Raw genomic sequence first — 18318 nt, forward strand, 5'->3', positions numbered from 1 at the left:
AAAGGAAAGGACTTTTATGCAGAAAGAAGTATCAACTTAATTTAGAAGATAAGGCAAAGAAAAGAGAAGTTACAAACAAATTTCAAATGAAGAAGAACTTTTTCCTCACTAAAACTGTTCAGACAAAGCCTAAAGGTCATCTCCAACAAAAATACAGAAGGGATTCTCTGTGGACTTAGGTGGCCTCTAAGGTCCTTTCCAACAATAACCTATTACTTTTGACTTTGTAGTAATTTAAAGGAAATTGGTCATAGCCTGATACCTTTACTTCAGTTACTCTACGTCTAATTAAACCATGTTATACCAAATTTGAGACCGCTTTTCTGTCTCTAGAGAAGAGAAAAAGGCAAAGGCAAGAAGAAGGTGAAAATCGAAGAAGAGTAAGTATAGTACTTAATTTGCCGTGACCTAAAGACTAATGTGAAGTATCATGAGAATTTTACTGATTTAGAATTGGCTAAAGTCTAAAGAACAGTGGGAAAATGAAGTAGGGCACATTGTTTTAAAAAGTTAATTTTAATACTTTGAGATGTATATGCTAACTGTCTTGTCAGACCTGTTTTAAAAGTTATTAGTATTAAATTATTTCATGTCCAGTGTCTAGCAGTTTCTTGCCTAAAGGTTCCCAGGAAATACTTATTGAATGAATTAATAAATTCATGCAGTCCTTTTGATTCATAAAGTCCTTTTGATTGCTTTAAAGTTGTTTATACTTTTTTGGTAATATGACATTAATTTTGTTCCTCTTCAATTTTTCTTCAGTTTTCTGTTTGCTGAGGCAAATTAATCTCCTCATAGAGAGTGAAAGGGCATAAAATTAGAAAAATATAAGTCACAGTTACCACAAAATTTGCAACACCTTGGTGTTATCTGTACTGGAGAAGTGAAGACTCAAAGGAGGAGACTTGATGGTTGTCTTCATAGTGTGTGTTGTATGAAAGGAAACTTGTTTATTTCAGAAGACATAATTAGGAACAGAAAGGGGAAGTTACTGGAGACAGATTTCACCTCTCAATGAAAATTTCTAACTTCCACAGTTTATCAAAATTGTGATGGACCGCTCACACATAGAAACGTTCATGTCATTGAGGCCCCTGGGTGGCTCAGTCAGTTAAGCGTCCGACTCTTGACTCTTGATTTCAGCTCAGGTCATGATCTCACAGTCATGAGATCAAGCCCCTGTGTCGAGTCCTGCACTGGAGAATGAGATTAAGATTCTCTCTCCCTCTGTTCCTCCCCCGCTTGTGCAAGAGCATGTGCACTTTCTCTCTAAAAGAAAGAAATTTTCATGTCCTCTAATAAGAGAGCCCATGGCATGGCTATTTTAGAATGAAACTGCACTGCAGTTGAATTAGGTGACCTCTAATGTTCCTTTCAGTTCTAATAATTTATTGAGTAGTATCTCCCTTAATAGGTTTGACTGCAGTTATCTAATCATCTTGTACACAACTCTGATTTTGCTATCCAGAGTGACTTTTCAGGTCTTTGGTAGTTGTAGTTTATTCATATGGGAGAAAATTTTGTTAACATCTCATGAATTATTATGAATTCTTATAACTTTTATATGGTCAAGGTAAGCTTACTGTAGCTATAATGTTTTGACATTTTAGAGGAATTGAAAAGGTTAATGTTTTGACATTAGATAGAAGAATTGAGATGGTTAATTATAGCTAGCAAATATGTCTGTAAATATTCATTTGTAAAACTTTGGAGACTGTATTAAAATCATGTAGTGACAAGAAAAATTATTTTTGAAAATTTTAATGGCACTTAGCTAATCATATTGATTATCTGGTGAATTTCTGATGAGAATAACTGAATTTTATTACTCTGCATATGTAATCTGTTGATACCGATGAATTATTTTCTGCCTGTGAGTTCTTTTGTTATATATTTATTTGTGTTTCTGTCCTAGGAATGGAAAGAACGTTATGGACAGAATAGAGAAGACTCCACTAGAAACAGAAATGTTCATGTTGACCCGAAAGAATCAAACCTCTCAGATATTAGTACCAACCGATGTAAGTAGTTTATTTTCCTGTTCCCTTAGAAATTGTTTTATTATGCTTGCTTGCATGGAGACTGAGAATTAGGGTATCCATTCAAAAATGTCTTTATAGAACTGTAAATGTGGTTCTGTAGTTCTTTCCTTTCTCATCCCTCAGTGTATAGAAGGAAGGGAAACCCAAATATGCATTCTGGGAGGAGAAGGAGAAATTGAGAGAGCGAATGAAGAGTTGTAATCAGTACTTACCCAGGCATGTTGTAGGCAGATGCTGATTTCTACTATTTACCTCGATGTTGTTCTTTACTTTTCTATTAGTAGATGTAGGTAATTCAGTCATTTTATGACAGTTTCCTAACTGACCCATATATGTCACGTACTTTCCTAGATACACAGTGACATGGAGAAGATAAATTTCCCGTCCTTGGGTTTGCTAATTAATTTAGTGACGGACTGATACCAAGCAGAAGACATTTGCCGGTGGGTTGAGATAGGAAACCTCCTCACATCCTCGACCCTGCCATCTGCCCTGGGAAGGTGGCAAGAAACCTGTTTTTGCCCAGGACTCTGACCTGAGTAGATGGCAGAGGATGCTTGTCTTTGGGGGAGACGCAGAAACGCTGAGAGAGTAGAGGGGTACACACCTGATGCCGAGGGAACTCAACTCAGGGGATGGAAAAAGAGATCTTTACTGCGAAAGGATTTCTGTGATAAAGAAATATTCACTGGGTATTTGGGAATGAACAGTACTTAGCCAGATTAAGGTGCTTTAGGCAGAAGGGCGAATGAGTGACTTGTGAGAATCTTTGGGGGAATAATGCAAGTTTGTTTCTGTGACAAGAGCCTGAAGTATGAGGAGCCTGATAAGGGGAGGCTACAGAGATAGTTGGGAAGCAGGTATTACCATGCCCAGAAGTTTAGATTTTATCCCAAAGGTAAGATTTCAATCAGGAAAGGAGCATGCTCAGATTTTTGGTTTAGAAGATAAATTTGATAGCACCATATACAGCATGATTTCCAGAGAAGTGAGACACAGAAACCTGTTTAATTTGTTTTGGTAATGCGATCAAGACATGATGAGGGCCTAAAATAAGCAGTGATTGGAGATGAGGAAGAAAGGATGTGTTTGAATGAGATTTAGGGTAGAAGAAATGGGAGGGGTGCATGGGTGGCTCAGTAGGTTAAGGGTCCAACTCTTGGTTTCTACTTAGGTCATAATCTCGAGTTTTCATGAGGTCGAGCCCCACATCGGGCTCTGCACTGACAGCACGGAGGCTGTTTGGAATTCTCTCTCTCCTTCTCTCTCTGTCCCTCCCCTACTCACGCTGTCTCTCTCAAAATAAATAAACTTCAGAAAAGAGAAGAAGAAATAGAGGTCTAAAGTTTTAGTTAAAGCTAGGAAATAGAGGGTTCCTGGATAGTTCAATAAGTTGAATGTCTGACTCTTGATATCGGCTCAGGTCATGATCTCGTGGTCATTGTATCGAGCTGAGCCTGCTTGAGATTCTCTCTCCTGCCCCTCTACCCTCATGTGGTCTCTCTCTCTCTCTCTCTCAAAAATTAAAAAAAGCTAGGTAATAGAGGGAGAATTCTAGAAAGATTTGGAAGCTTGTTTACCACAGAGTAGGGCAGTAGAAAGATGTGAGAGTGTGGGAGGACGGTCAAGAGAACAGGAAATACAGCGCTTTAGGATGATGACTTAGAACTTGGAATATGGGAGGCAACCAATATGTGCTAAGGAATGAGAGAAAAGATGAAGGGCAGAGTCCAGGATGACAAAAGTGTAAGATATGATAGAATTGGCTTACTTTAAATTTTCAAAAAGAGCTATGTCATAAAGTTCTTTTGAAGCTATTGGACTGCTCGAAACAACATTGTGAAAGTTTAGGTTGTTTATGAAGAAAATCTGCCTCGTCCACATAGAGAAGGGAGAGTTAGTTCTCTAGATCTGTACTGACCAAGCTGGTAATCATTAGCCACATGAGGCTGTTGAGCATTTGCAATGTGGCTGGCGTCCCATGTTAAAATGATAATATATTGGATGTATTGAATTGAACATATTAAAATTAATTTCATCTGTTTCTCTTTACTTTTTTAATGTAGCTATTAGAAAATTTCAAGGTAAATATGGAGCTTGCATTTTATTTCTGTTGGACATTGCTGCCCTAAACTCTTATCTAATGGGAGAAAGACTCAGGCCTTTCTTGAAGAGCTTAAGTTGAATACACTTTAAAGAAAATTCTAGTCAAAAACTGAGATACATCAAGTCTGGATTCACTGTGAAACCAATGGAAACTTGATAATGAACAGTTTCACTGTTTTGATACCATAGTTAAATGTTAATTTTGATTCATTTTAATTGAGTCTTTGCATTGTACCTGCTTCTGAGCTTAGATTAGCTATAAGGGATAACTTTTCCTTGTTATTTTCTGTCATACTATTTATCATTTTAATTTGATTTTTAAGGAATCAAGTAGTTATCTTTCCTTACTGTTGTCTTCACAATCAAAATTCACGTCCTTTATAATCTTGACTATTTTGGGGGAGTCCATAGACTGTGACCCATAAAGGCCATAGAAAAGTAGACATAATTTTTTTCTTTTTTTACAGCAGCATCCAAATATACCAGGGCTAATAACAGGACGGAAAGGGACCGAATAGAGCTCCTCCAAGATGTAGAACCTTTGGATTTTAATGCAGAAACATTCACTGATGATCCTCTTGAATCTGAACCAGGAAGGTAAGCTTTAGCTGTGTCATTTTGGCTCCAGTATTCTGAAATTTTAATAAGATACAATTTGATGAGATAAGCATAAGGAAAATATTCTTTACTGCTAATAAAAACCATATTAATCAATTTTTGGTACCTTTTTATACCTTCTAATGTTTTTATATTTTAAAAATTATAGCATCCAGTGATGGTAGTTGAAATTGCTATCTCCATAAACTACTAGTGATATTATAAACAAGAAAGAATTAAAATTGGTAGAATCTGTGAAATTTATCGTATTTAGCAATAGCTACATAGCTATGACTGGGTGTCAGACACTATCCTAAGCACATTAACCATAATACTGCATTTTATGATTGTAAATCCAATTGGATTTGAATCCAGAGAGGCTTAGTAACTCAACCAGAGTCACACAGCTTGCAAGTGGCAAAGTTGGGTGTTCAAATCCCAGGACTCTGGCTGTAGAATCTGTGCTTTTAGCCACTATGCTCTGTGAAAATGATTAAACAAAAGCAAAATATCATATGCATGAAAATATGCATGAATATCATACGCGTGAAGACATTTTTGCCTACAAATAGGAAAAACACTAGAATGTTTTATTTATACTGAACAATTAAGAGTGATTATTAAATCTTCAATCCCATGATATATATATTCCCTTTCTGTTTACATCTCTCACCCTCTCATATGTGTATTCTAGGCTCCAGAAAAAGCTGTTGGTTAATTTATAATTAAGTAAATCCCTTGGGGTAATATCTTTGGAGAGTAAGTTTCTGCTTTCAGCTACTGAATAGATTTTACAAATTATGCTTACTAATTATGTAGCCACTTCCTTTTAATGTGTCCTTGTTTTTCTCTCCTCCTTTGTTATTTTTGATGCCTCAGATCATTTCTTTATCCACCTTTCAGGTATCAGCCTGGTGGACGATACCTCTCGATGTCTCACAGCAGAATATTCGATGATGTTTAAAGTCTGAAAGAGTTTATGGAACAACTAACCAAGATCAACACATCAGTTCAGTCTTTACGAACATATGTATGCCCTAGAATTTACACTGTACTCTTAATGAAAAGTGTCAGGACAAAAATGGCACTGAAAGTTAATCACATCGCAGTAATCATAGTTTATTGCCTATTGAATAGAGTGTCATCTTTTCTCATAGGATTTATTACCATTCCTGAAGTGTCTGCCTTAGAAGTACAGGTGTAATGGAAGGATTCAGTTCATGATAGAAATCAGTATATGTTGAGAATATGTAGTTCAGTTTGTTTCAGGTTAATTTTTTTCAGGAAAGTTGTTTTAAAGGTCCAGGAAAGCCATAAGTCATGACTAAATAACATCATACGTTTTATTGTTGTGATTTACATTTTTGCTGTTTCTAAAGAATATGTTAATCCTGTATTTCCCAAAGAGATGGAGACCACAAATAATAATGGTATTTTCAAAACCCATGTCTTAAAACAAGGCTTACTTACCAGACATAACTGAATGTAGAAAGCTCTTTTTCACCTCTATATGCAAATTATTGGGGTTTTTGCATGTATAATTAAGATGATACTTCAACTGACAGTGTTAGTATCTTCAGCATGTGTACTATAATCAGGTGATGTATTATTCTTTCAGTCTTTGGTAGAAACTGGAAATTATTTTACGCTTTAGGTATTGCTTTGTAAAAGATTTTCATTTCAGGGAGAAATGTTCACCTTTATCATTTAGCATATTGACTTACGTGTTGATCATTCCACTCAAGGAAAGTCTGAAGCATTAATGGTAAATAGCAGGTGGTTTTTTTTTTAAAAGCCAAAGAGTCCCATAAAAATTCTCTAATTTTTAAAGGTGCCTATTTATGCTTTTTGAAAAATAACATTTGGTTATTAAAAGGTAAAAAAAAATAGTTATTAACACCTAAATTGTGGTTCATATTTCAATCTTTTAAAATTTTTTTTAAAATTTTACTTTTGTGAGAGAGACACAGCATGAGCAGGGGAGGGGCAGAGAGAGAGGGAGACACACAATCTGAGGCAGGCTCCACGCTCTGAGCTGTCAGCACAGAGCCTGACGCAGGGCTGGAACACTGGAACCATGAGATCATGACCTGAGCTGCAGTTGGACAACTGACTGAGCCACCCAGGTGCCCCAAAATGGTGGTTTATAGAGTGGAAATGTGCAATAACTTCGTTAAACATGCTTATTATTTAAAAAAAAAATTAACTTTTGTGTTTAAGCCAAAGTTACGTATTGCATTTTAAGTCATCAGTGTTTTATTGCACAATGAATACTGTACCGTTGAGCACAGCATGCTACAGAGAGTTTTTTATGTCCCTGAAATGGTTGCAATTCAGAGACCCCTGCTATGGATTCACCCAGTGGTGACTGTTCTTGAGCTTGCCCACGACAGTCTCAGGTTAATACCTGTTAATTCTGTGTAATTGTTAATTGTGCTCACTTTCACTCTTAGATATCCCAGTTTGAAAATGAATTGTATAGTCACCCTAACAATATGATTATATGTTTCTTGAAGGTAATCCTCCCTTGAATCATAATTTTAAATTTTTTATTTTGCTGTTAGTATTACCATGTAAATTTTTTAAAGACAGTTCTATGCAGATACTGAAAGGAATAGTATATCATCCTAATCTGATTTTTTTTCAATTTTTATGATCTTTGAGGTTAGGCCCCTTTAAAATAATTATAAATGGATAGATTTTATTCTCAAAGGTCTCAAAAGTCAAAGATCATTTAGACTAGAACACACACAACCTTTCATTGTAAAGTGTGGTTAGTGAGCTATGGGCCAGGAGCAGAGATAATTCAGTACTGTTTGTAGTTTCATGATCGACCATTGAATACCTTGGGCAAATTATGTAACCTTTCAGTGCCTCAATTTCTTCATTTGTGAAATGAAGATGATACTTGCTATTTACCTACTGATCTACCTCACAAAACTATTGTGAGGGTATTCAGTTGATGTTTGTATGCTGGAGTTAAAAACAAAACAAAATAAGTTGTTAGCTGTGCTATTTTTCCTAGTGGTACTTGAAGGTGTTGGGTGGAGAAATGATCAGCCCAGAGAGGGGTTCAGCTTCTTATTATTACAGAGAAGCTTATAAGTCCCCAAAGCAAAACAGTTTTTAGAATAATTTATCAAAAGTCCTGTGAAAATAATATTTTTGTATTTTTCATCTTTGGGTTTACCCTGAAATATTTTCCTTAAGTATAATGTTGTTTCTCATCAGGTTTTGTCGTGAAACCCAGATGCTGTAGGAGAAGTAGAAGCAGAAAAAGAGAAGAAATTATGCAGTCACTTCTGTAACTTATAATGCCCTAAAAGAGATTGATAGGAATATGTAGGGGAATGTACTACTTTCCTTTATTATTAAAATTGTTATGATTATAGTAATTGAAGTATATGTAATACTTCACAAACAATATAGCTCCCTTTGTGACTTTTTGTTACTCTCCAAATGATTTTTGGTTGTTTAAGTGATCTAGACTGTTCAACTTTTTAAAGCAGAATTTATCTTACAGGATTTTACAGCGTTACCTGACTGGGTAAATTTGAGTTCATAAGGTAATGATTTAACCCCTGAAGAATAAAGAGTTTATTGCTGGAGAACTAAGTTAATATTTGTTAAGCCACCTTGTGTAAAAAACTGGAGTACGAACAAAAGTCTTCTTTTGGGGGGAGTTTATGCAAAACATTACTGCTAAATTCAGATACTGTAAATGCAGAGTAATTTCCTGAAGAATTACTTCTGACAATTAGCTTTTGATGTCTTTCTTATAAAATTATAGATAACTGATTTACACTTTTAAATTATTTTTGTAAATAATCGTTAGGTAAGGATATTCAGTAAACCAGTAATTCAAATAGCCATTGCAGAAAATAATAATTAATAATTTATTAATTTCATGAATCACCTGTAAGTTGCTAATTAACTTTTGTTACATCAATAACTTGTTATCAATAGAGCATTTTTATAAAAATCATTATTAAAATAAGACATAAGGGATAAGCCTAATTACTAGAATTTGCTCTCTTTCCAAATGAATACAGGGCTGTGGAATAATTGCAACACAAAACAGGCCCTCATTTCACAAGAGTGGTAAGAGCTAAATTAAAACTTTCAAGGATTTTCCATTTATAAAAAATAGATTGGAAAATTAGACAACCCATACCATCAAAAAATGCTGTGAGTTGATGTTTTTTTTTTTTTAATGTTTATTTATTTTTGAGAGAGAGAGCATGAACAGGGGAGGGTCAGAGAAAGAGGGAGACACAGAATCGGAAACAGGCTCCAGGCTCTGAGCTGTCAGCACAGAGCCCGACACGGGGCTCGAACCCACGGACCGTGAGATCATGACCTGAGCCGAAGTCGGACGCTTAACCGACTGAGCCACCCAGGCGCCCCAGTTGATTTGGTTTTGAATTCTATTTGATTAGAGTATCACTTCTGAAATTTACACTGGTTGTGTACCCAAATGAAATTAAATGTGGAGAGGAAAGTTGATTTGTGTTTTTTTTTTTTTTTAAAGTATACTTCAGCATACGAATGAAAGAATTCCATTTATGTGCAAAAACAAACCTCAGTTTTTATCTTATAATAGATTCAGGGAATGTTCTTGGTTGTGTGTTGATTACCATCTTAAAGGAAAAACAAACTCTCCCTTATTATAATTTACACTGTTCAGTAATGTTGAGTTTTGTACTTGTGATTTGAATGGACCATGACTGAAAATCATAAGGATAAGTGTATTTGCACTAAAGAGGCAAAACATGTCCCTGAAAGATCTTAACATACTTGAATCTCTGAAGTGTAATGGATCACATTACATTAAATTCTAAATGTTGAGAAGTAAATAGAGTTTTATCTTTCCTTTCTTTACTTCCTCCCTTCCTCATTCCTTTTTTACCTGAGGCCTCTCTTTATAGTGTGATTTTTAATGTACTGACAGATTTTTCTTCTGTTTTGTGTACACAGTTGTTTCTGATGATCTGTACACTCAAAAGGAACTAGTTCTGATGCCAGATCCCACTACTTGAATAGCAATGTTGCACCTAAAGTAGTGAAACAGATTTTTCTAGACAACTAAGCAGCATCTGAATGTGAATGTGATGTAAGCTGGCTTGGTGTGTTGTCTTTAGGTCACTAAGGAGGGCATTTCATTAAAATGCCTTATTTTCAGTGTAATGTTTTGGCATAAAAATGGATTTCCAAAACCAGTGATTGTTAAAAACAAAACAAAACCCCCAAAAAGATTTAGAGCCTTGAGGTATCTTTTTATGACAAGAAACTCATAAATAACCTACGTCGTTGGCAAAGTTTTCATTAGAAGAGGTTGGAACACTACATGAGGGTTTACAGGAGGCCTTCTAAAATATGAATTCCCTCGATGTAGGGTACTTCTTCCCAAAGGACTTTTTTCCTGCTCAGAGAGCTGGAGGACCAAGGCGTGTCATCCCCTATCCCAGTTCCTGAGGACCAGGTCCTGTGATCATCTCCCCCAGCAGAGCAGGCACAAGCCTTGCCCCATATGAGTCCCATCAGTGGGAGCATGACCTCACCTCTAATTCCTTTCACGCTCAGCCTGGTCTTCCTAAAATTTTATTGTCAAAAGATTTGTCTGTTGAGGTTGATTGAAACCTTGCTGTAATTTTTAATTTGTTGATAAAGCAAGAATATTGGCATGTTCCTCTTCTTGTTGATATTCTAAGAGACATTTGTTTTTAACACACTCCCTGGGGATAATTAACCTTTTTTTTTTTTCCTCCTGAAAATCTTTTCCTTTTGTGGTAACCTTGATCTGTCATTTTCTAACATATTTTTTCTGTACTTAGTGCAAAAGAGTAGAAAGAGTGGTTTACTATGGCAGACATAATGTAAGGGAAAGTCATAATTTATTAATCTGACTATACAACACAATTTTGAATTGATATTATTGATAAAAATCGTATCAACCTAGTCACTTAGAGCTGTATGTCTCAAAAGAGTACTGGCTAGCATCTTCCTCACTTAGTACACCAAGTTGTAGGGGAGAGACTGTGTATTTATTTTACTAAAAGCAATCCAATGGATTTGTTTTTGTCCATACTTTGAAAACAGCTTGAAGGATTTTTCTCATCTTAGAAGGTAGAGAACATGTGGACGTGTCTTTTAAATTACTGTAATCTAATATATATTTATAAATTATATAGCATTGAAACAAGAGCTCTAATATTGATGTTGTTACTTTCTGATATTTAATTTTTATAAAATGTTTTTGTAGTAACTAATTGTAGTGCTTTTAAGTAGTTTAAAAATCTTTCTCAAATAAGTTCTACCCACATCCTGTTTACTTAGGGCAGTATTCTGAAGTTCAGTCCAGTGTGAATTTGAAATATTCCTTCATCCCTTCAGTGTCTTTTTATAACTAACAGTACCCAAGCAAAGTATACCAAAAGCTCAATTCCTATGTTGCATTAATAAAGTGCTTGTTCTTTAATTCAGTGGGTTAGGGGAAATGGAAGATAGGTTTTTCTCAAGTGTGCATCTGATAATTTTTCTAAATGTTCATTATGTTGATTTTTGGTGCATGATGCCAAATTTATCTTTAATCAGCCATTACTACCTGATATGTAATGACAAATGTTTTCCTGTCTGACCAATGGGTTGTGGATTTAACTATTTTTCTCTGCATATTCTCACTACATTTTCAAATATGTATGTGGAAAAAGCTACAAAGTGCTACCTATACGTGAGTTAGCATCTTTGGCCTTATCTGTGCATAATGTTCTCTCAGTTTGGTTTTGACAAACTCGTGGACTTGCAGTTGCTTTGTAGTATTTTAACTTATTGTGATGTAATGAATTTTTTGAAATGTTTATTTGATTAGCTATTAAAATATAGGAAATTATGTAGCTTTGCATGAAATAAAGTACATTTCTACAAGTTCCTAAGAATTTTGCAGATTATGCATTTGATTTCATACCATCTTTTCATACTATCCTAAGAGATTAAACTCTTAAGGAGCCTGAAGCTTTCTTTGTTTCTTACAAATATATTAACAGGTATTACAAACAAAATATTTTAAGATAAGTAATTAAATGTACTTTAGGTTCTACATTACTTTATCCTGTGTTTATAGTTAAGTAATAGTGTTTTTAAAAAAATTTCTTTGACATTTATTTTTGAGAGAAAGAACATGAGTGGGAGAGGGGCAGAGAGAAGGAGACTCAGAATCTGAAGCCGGCTCCGGGGTCTGAGCTGTAGCACAGAGCCCAACATGGGGCTCAGACCCATGAACTGCGAGATCATGATCTGAGCCAAAGTTGGTTGCTAAACCTAAATTTAGGCGCCCCTAAAATAAGTAACTGTTATAAAAATTAGAAGTCAATGAAATTTAAAGCAGGAAAACAATAAGGAAAATCAACAAACCAAAAGCTGGGTGCTTGGAAATATCAATAAAATTGGTGAAACCATTAGCTAGGCTAAGAAAAGAGAGTTGCTTTCCTTTATAAATTGAAGTTTGAAATTAAAAACATAATGCCATTTAGGAACAAGACAGGGATGCCCACTTTCACCATTGTTATTTAACATAGTACTGGAAGTCCTAAACTCAGCAATCCGACAACAAAAAGTAAAAGAACATACAAATCAGCAAGGAAGAAACCAAACTTTCACTATTTGCAGATGACATGATACTCTATGTAAAAAAACCTGAAAGACTCCACCAAAAAATTACTAGAACTGATAAATGAATTTAACAAAGTCACAGGATATAAAATCAATGTACAGAAATGTGTTGTATTTCTATACAACAATAATGAAGCAGCAGAAAGAGAAATTAGGGAATCAGTCCTATTTACAATTGGACCAAAAACCATAAGATACCTAGGAATAAACCCAACCAAAGAGGTAAGAGATCTGTACTCTGAAAATTATAGAACACTTCTGAAAGAAATTGAAGAGGACACAAAGAAATGGAAAAGCATTCCATGCTTGTGGATTGGAAGAACAAATATTATTTAAAATGTCTATACTACCCAAAGCAATCTACACATTTAGTGCAATCCCTATCAAAATACCACCAGCACTCTTCCCAGAAATAGAACAAGCAATCCTAAAATTTGTATGAAACCACAAAAGACCCCAAATAGACCCCAAATGGCCAAAGCAATCTTAAGAAAGAAAAGCAAAGCTGGAGGCATCACAAGTCCAGGCTTCAAACTACGATACAAAGTTGTATTCATCAAGACAGTATGGTATTGGCACAAAAACACATAGATCAGAAGAACAGAGTAGAAAACCCAGAAATGGACCCACAACTATATAGTCAACTCATCTTCGACAAAGCAAGAAAGAACATCCGATGGAAAAAAGTCTCTTCAACAAATGGTGTTGGGAAAACTGGACCACTCTATTCACAAAAATAAATTCAAAATGGATGAAACACCTAAATATGAGACAGGAAACCATCAAAATCCTAGAGGAGAACACAGGCAGTAACTGCTTTGACCTTAGCTGTAACAACTTTTTACTAGACACAACTCCTGAAGCAAGGGAAACAAAAGCAAAGATGAACTATTAGAACTTCATTCATCAAGATTAGAAGCTTCTGCACAGCAAAGGAAACAATCGACAAAACTAAAAGGCAGCCTACAGAATGGGAGAAGACGTTTGCAAATGATATATCTCATAAAGGATTAGTATCTAAAATCTATAAAGAACTTATCAAACTCAACACCCAAAAAACAACTCAGTTAAGAAATGGGCAGAAGACATGAACAGGCATCCAAAGAAGACATCCAGATGACTAACAGAAACATAAAAATGTAAACTGGTGCAGCCACTCTGGAAAACAATGGCGATTTCCCAAAAAGTTAAAAATAGAAGTACCCTATGACCCAGTAATTGCACAACTAGGTTTTTACCCAAAAGATACAAAAATACAGATTCAAAGGCATATATGCACCCCGATGTTTATAGCAGCATTATCTTATTTATTTATTTAATATAATTTATTGTTAAATTGGCTTCCATACAACACCCAATGCTCATCCCAACAAATGCCCTTCTCAATGCCCATCACCCACTTTCCCCTCTCTCCCATTCCCCCCTGCCCCATCAAACCTCAGTTTGTTCTATTTAAGAGTCTCTTACAGTTTGCCTCCCTCCCTCTAGGTTTGTAACTATTTTTCCCCCTTCCCTTCCCACCCCCCCCACCATGATCTTCTGTTAAGTTTCTCAAGATTCACATATGAATGAAAACATGGTATCTGTCTTTCTCTGACTGACTTATTTCACTTAGCATAATCCCCTCCAGTTCCATTCATGTTGCCGTAAATGGCAGGATTTCATTCTTTCTCATTGCCAAGTAGTATTTCATTGTATATATAAACCACATCTTCCTTATCCATTCATCAGTTTATGGACATTTAGGCTCTTTCCATAATTTGGCTATTGTTGAAAGCACTGCTATAAACATTGGGGTACATGTGCCCCTATGCATCAGCACTCCTGTGTCTATCCTTTGGGTAAATTCCTAACAGTGTGCTATTGGTGGGTCATGGGATAATTCTATTTTTAATTTTTTGAGAAACCTCCATACTGTTTTCCAGAGCAGGTGCACCAGTTTGCATTCCTACCAGCAGCACAAGAGGGTTCTTGTTTCTCCACATCCTCACCAGCATCTGTAGTCTTCTGATTTGTTCATTTTAGCCACTCTGACCAGTGTGAGATACCAGTGATATCTCAGTGTGGCTTTGATTTGTATTTCCCTGATGATGAGTGACATTGAGCATCGTTTCATGTGTCTGTTGGCCATCTGGATGTCTTCTTTGGAAAAGTGTCTATTCATGACTTCTGCCCATTTCTTTACTGGATTATTTGTTTTTCCGGTGTGGAGTTTGGTGAGTTCTTTATAGATTTTGGACACTAGCCCTTTATCCAATATGCCATTTGCAAATATCTTTTCCCATTGCGTTGGTTGCCTTTTAGTTTTGTTGATTGTTTCCTTTGCAGCACAGAAGCTTTTTATCTTGATGAGGTCCCAATAGTTCAGTTTTGCTTTTAATTCCCTTGCCTTTGGAGATGTGTCAAGTAAGAAATTGCTGTGGCTGAGGTCAAAGAGGTTGTTGTTTATAGCAGCATTATCAACAATAGCCAAACTGTGGAGAGAGTCCAGATGTCTATCATCTGATGAATGGATAAAGATGTGGTGTATATATGTATACATGCATACCCACAATGGAATATTACTCAGCCATTAAAAGAATGAAATCTTGCCATTTGCAACGACATGAATAGAGCTAGAGTGTGTTATGCTAAGCAAAATAAAATCAGAGGAAGACAAATACTCATATGTGGAATTTACAATGTGAACATAAGGAAAGGGAAGGAAAAATGAGATAAAAATATTATGCTAAGCAAAATAAAATCAGAGGAAGACAAATACTCATATGTGGAATTTACAATGTGAACATAAGGAAAGGGAAGGAAAAATGAGATAAAAATAGGGAGGCAAACCACAAGAGACTCTTATGTATAGAAAAACAGTTGATGGAGAGAGGTGGGTGGGGAATGGGCTAAATGAGTGATGGGTATTACAGAGGGCACTTGTGATGAGCACTAGGTGTTATATGTAAGTGATGAATCACTAAGTTCTACACCTGAAACCCATTTTACCATCTGTATTAAATAGAAGTTATTTTTAAAACAATTTTAACATTCATTTTTCAGAGACAGAGACAGAGCATGAGTGGGGGAGAGGCAGAGAGAGAGGGAGACACAGAATCCAAAGCAGGCTCCAGGCTCTGAGCTGTCAGCACAGAGCCTGACATGGGGCTCAAACTCATGAACCTCAAGATTATGACCTGAGCTGAGGTCAGACGCTTAACGGACTGAGCCACCCAGGCACCCCTGCATTAAGTAGAATTTAAATAAAAGTTTTAAATAAAAAACAATACCATTTATATTAGTCCTAGCTAATGCAATTTAAGACAAGTAAAGGCAATAAAAGATACACAGATTTGGAAGAAAGAAATAAAGCTGCCTTTGTTAGCAGATGACATCGTGTCTATGTAGAAAATCTAAAAGAATTGACAAAACCCTCCTGGAATAAGTGATTATTATAGCAAGGTTGCAGGGTATAAAGTAATATGCAAAAGTCAATCACTTTCCCATATAGCCAATGGACAAGTGAAATTTAAATTAAAAACACAATACCATTTACATTAGCACACCCCAAAATGAGCTATTTAGGTATAAATCTGACAAAGTATATATGAGATGTATATGAGGAAAAGTACAAAACTGATGAAAGAAATTAAAGAACTAAATAACTGGAGAGATTCCACGTTCATGGAGAGAAGAGTCAACACTCTCAAGATGTCAGTTCTTCCCAACCTACAGAGTCAATGCAATCCCAGTAAAAATTCCAATAAATTATTTTGTGGATATTGACAAACTAATTCCAAAGTTTATATGCTGAAGCAAGAGACCCAGAAAAGCCAACACAATGTTGAAGAAGAACAAAAGTCAGAGAATTGACACTACCCAACTTCAAAACTTACTATGCAGCTACAGTAATCAAAACATTGTGGGATTGACAAAAGACTAGACAGATGAGTTAAACACAATAGAAAGCCCATAAATAGACCCACATATAGACAATTGATCTTTGACAAAGGAATGAAGGTACTTCAATGAAGGAAGGATAGTCTTTTCAGCAAATGATGCTGAAACAACTGAATAGCCACATGCAAAAAAAAAAAAAAATCTAGACACTGCTGACTTTATATTTTTCACAAAAATTAACTCAAAATGAATCATAAATCTGAAACTGTAACAAAACTATAAAACTTCTGGAAGATAACAGAAAACAGGTGACTTTGGGCTTGGCAATGAATATATATATCACACAAAAATGTATATGTGCACAAGAAGACATACAAGAATGTTCATAGCAGCATTATTCATAATAGCCTCAGCCATAAACAGTTCAATAAACAGAACAGATTTATTTACCCAACATGATGGATATGTACATAAAAAACCAAATGAAAATGAGTTAATTGCAGCTATGCAACAACACAGATGAAACAACATGTGTATCAAAGGAAGGTAGATGTGAAAAAGTAATATAGTGTGATTACACTTAGACAAACTTCAAAAGCAGCCAAAACCAAGTATAGTAAAAACATGAATGCTTTGTAGTAAAACCATAAGAAAATTAAGGAAGAAATAACCATAGATGTCAGACTATTGCTTAACTTTGAGGAGGAGGAAGGGATTAGTGATTGAAGTGCAGCGCAAGAGAAGCTTCTGCATTGCCTGTGTTCTCTTTGTAGAGTGGCACTTATTTTTATTTTTTAATATTTACTGATTTTGAGGAGAGCCCAAGTGGGGATGGGGGCAGGGAGAGGGGAACAGGGGATCTGAAGTGGGCTCTGCACTGACAGGCTGACAGCAGAGAGCCTGATGTGGGGCCTGAACTCAGGAACCATGAGATCATGACCAGGGCCAAAGTCGGACACTCAACCGACTGAGCCACCCAAGTGCCCCTGTAGAGTGGCAATTTTATAGGTGTTCACTTTGTAATGAATTGTTGAGTAGTGTTGTGTAGTTATGTGTGCTTTGCTATATGTGCATTTTATTTTGTAATGTTAACATCTTTAGAGAGAATTAAATTATATAATTTACCATATAAATTGGGAGTGGGGGAAGCTGCATTCTAAGCTCATGGTACACTATACACAATATACATTTGTATCGTATGCACTTTTCTGAATGTCTCTATTTCAAAATGTAAAAGATTTTAAAAAGTCAGTTTCTGTAAATCACATTAATAGTTTAAAAGAGCAAAATCACATCATCATCTCAAATGCTGAAAACATTTTGATAAAATTCATTTATATATTTTTAAAGTCCCATTTTTTAAAAGAACATTCTTTTTTTTTGATAAAGGATGAGTATCTATATATGTATATATACACATGTATACATATAAAGAGGAACCTAAAACTGCAGATATCATCCTTAATGCTACAGGCTTTACCTTTGAGATCCAGAACAAGCCAAGGATGCCTACCATCAGCACTTCTATTCAGCATTGTATGTTCCATAATTATAAGACAAGAGAAATAAAAGGCCTAAGGATGAGAAAAGAAGAAGGAAACTTTTATTTATCTTGATTTTGATGGTTATGTATGTGGAAGATCCAAAAATATAGAGGAGCTCCTGGGTGGCTCAGTCCATTAAGCCCCCTGCTCTTGGTTTAGGTTCAGGTCATGATCTCCGGGTTCTGGAGTTCGGGCCCATCATTGGACCCTGTGATGATAGTGAGGAGCCTGATTGGGATTCTCTGTCTCCTCCTCTCCCTGCCCCTTCCCTCTCTGCCCCCTTCTCTTTCTCTCAAAAATAAATAAACATTTAAAAAACACCAAAAATATACATCTTACTGTAAGAATCGATAAGAAAGTGGCATTTCTTAATATGGTGTTTGGATCCCCTGAATCCTGGTTAAGTCAGAGACTCCCAGTAAACCTGAACCTCAGATTCCTTTGTCAGAAAAAGTTGGGGAGTGAGATCGTTTATAACA

At 35.7% G+C, this 18318-nt stretch overlaps 1 protein-coding gene across 6 annotated transcripts in view; it reads left to right on the forward strand.

Moving 5' to 3' along the window:
• Positions 1-11680, forward strand: part of LMBRD2 (LMBR1 domain containing 2) — a 47928-nt gene extending 36248 nt beyond the window's left edge. Inside the window, exons 15-18 of one of the 6 annotated variants that reach the window (XR_003425964.2) lie at positions 334-380; positions 1916-2021; positions 2394-2485; positions 4616-4731. Coding sequence is in view for 5 of the 6 variants with exons in the window: in XM_027075309.2 (XP_026931110.1) it covers positions 334-380; positions 1916-2021; positions 4616-4745; positions 5625-5709 (368 nt within the window). In the remaining variant the exon portion in view is untranslated. Of the gene's footprint in view, positions 1-230; positions 381-1915; positions 2022-2393; positions 2486-4615; positions 4746-5624 lie in introns of those variants that run through there. The other 5 variants (XM_027075310.2, XM_027075309.2, XM_015077405.3 and 2 more) reach the window with 5 other exon arrangements.
• Positions 11681-18318: the final 6638 nt, after the last annotated feature.

Source organism: Acinonyx jubatus, chromosome A1 (genome assembly GCF_027475565.1).
Source record: "Acinonyx jubatus isolate Ajub_Pintada_27869175 chromosome A1, VMU_Ajub_asm_v1.0, whole genome shotgun sequence".
Classification (NCBI taxonomy): Eukaryota; Metazoa; Chordata; class Mammalia; order Carnivora; family Felidae; genus Acinonyx; species Acinonyx jubatus.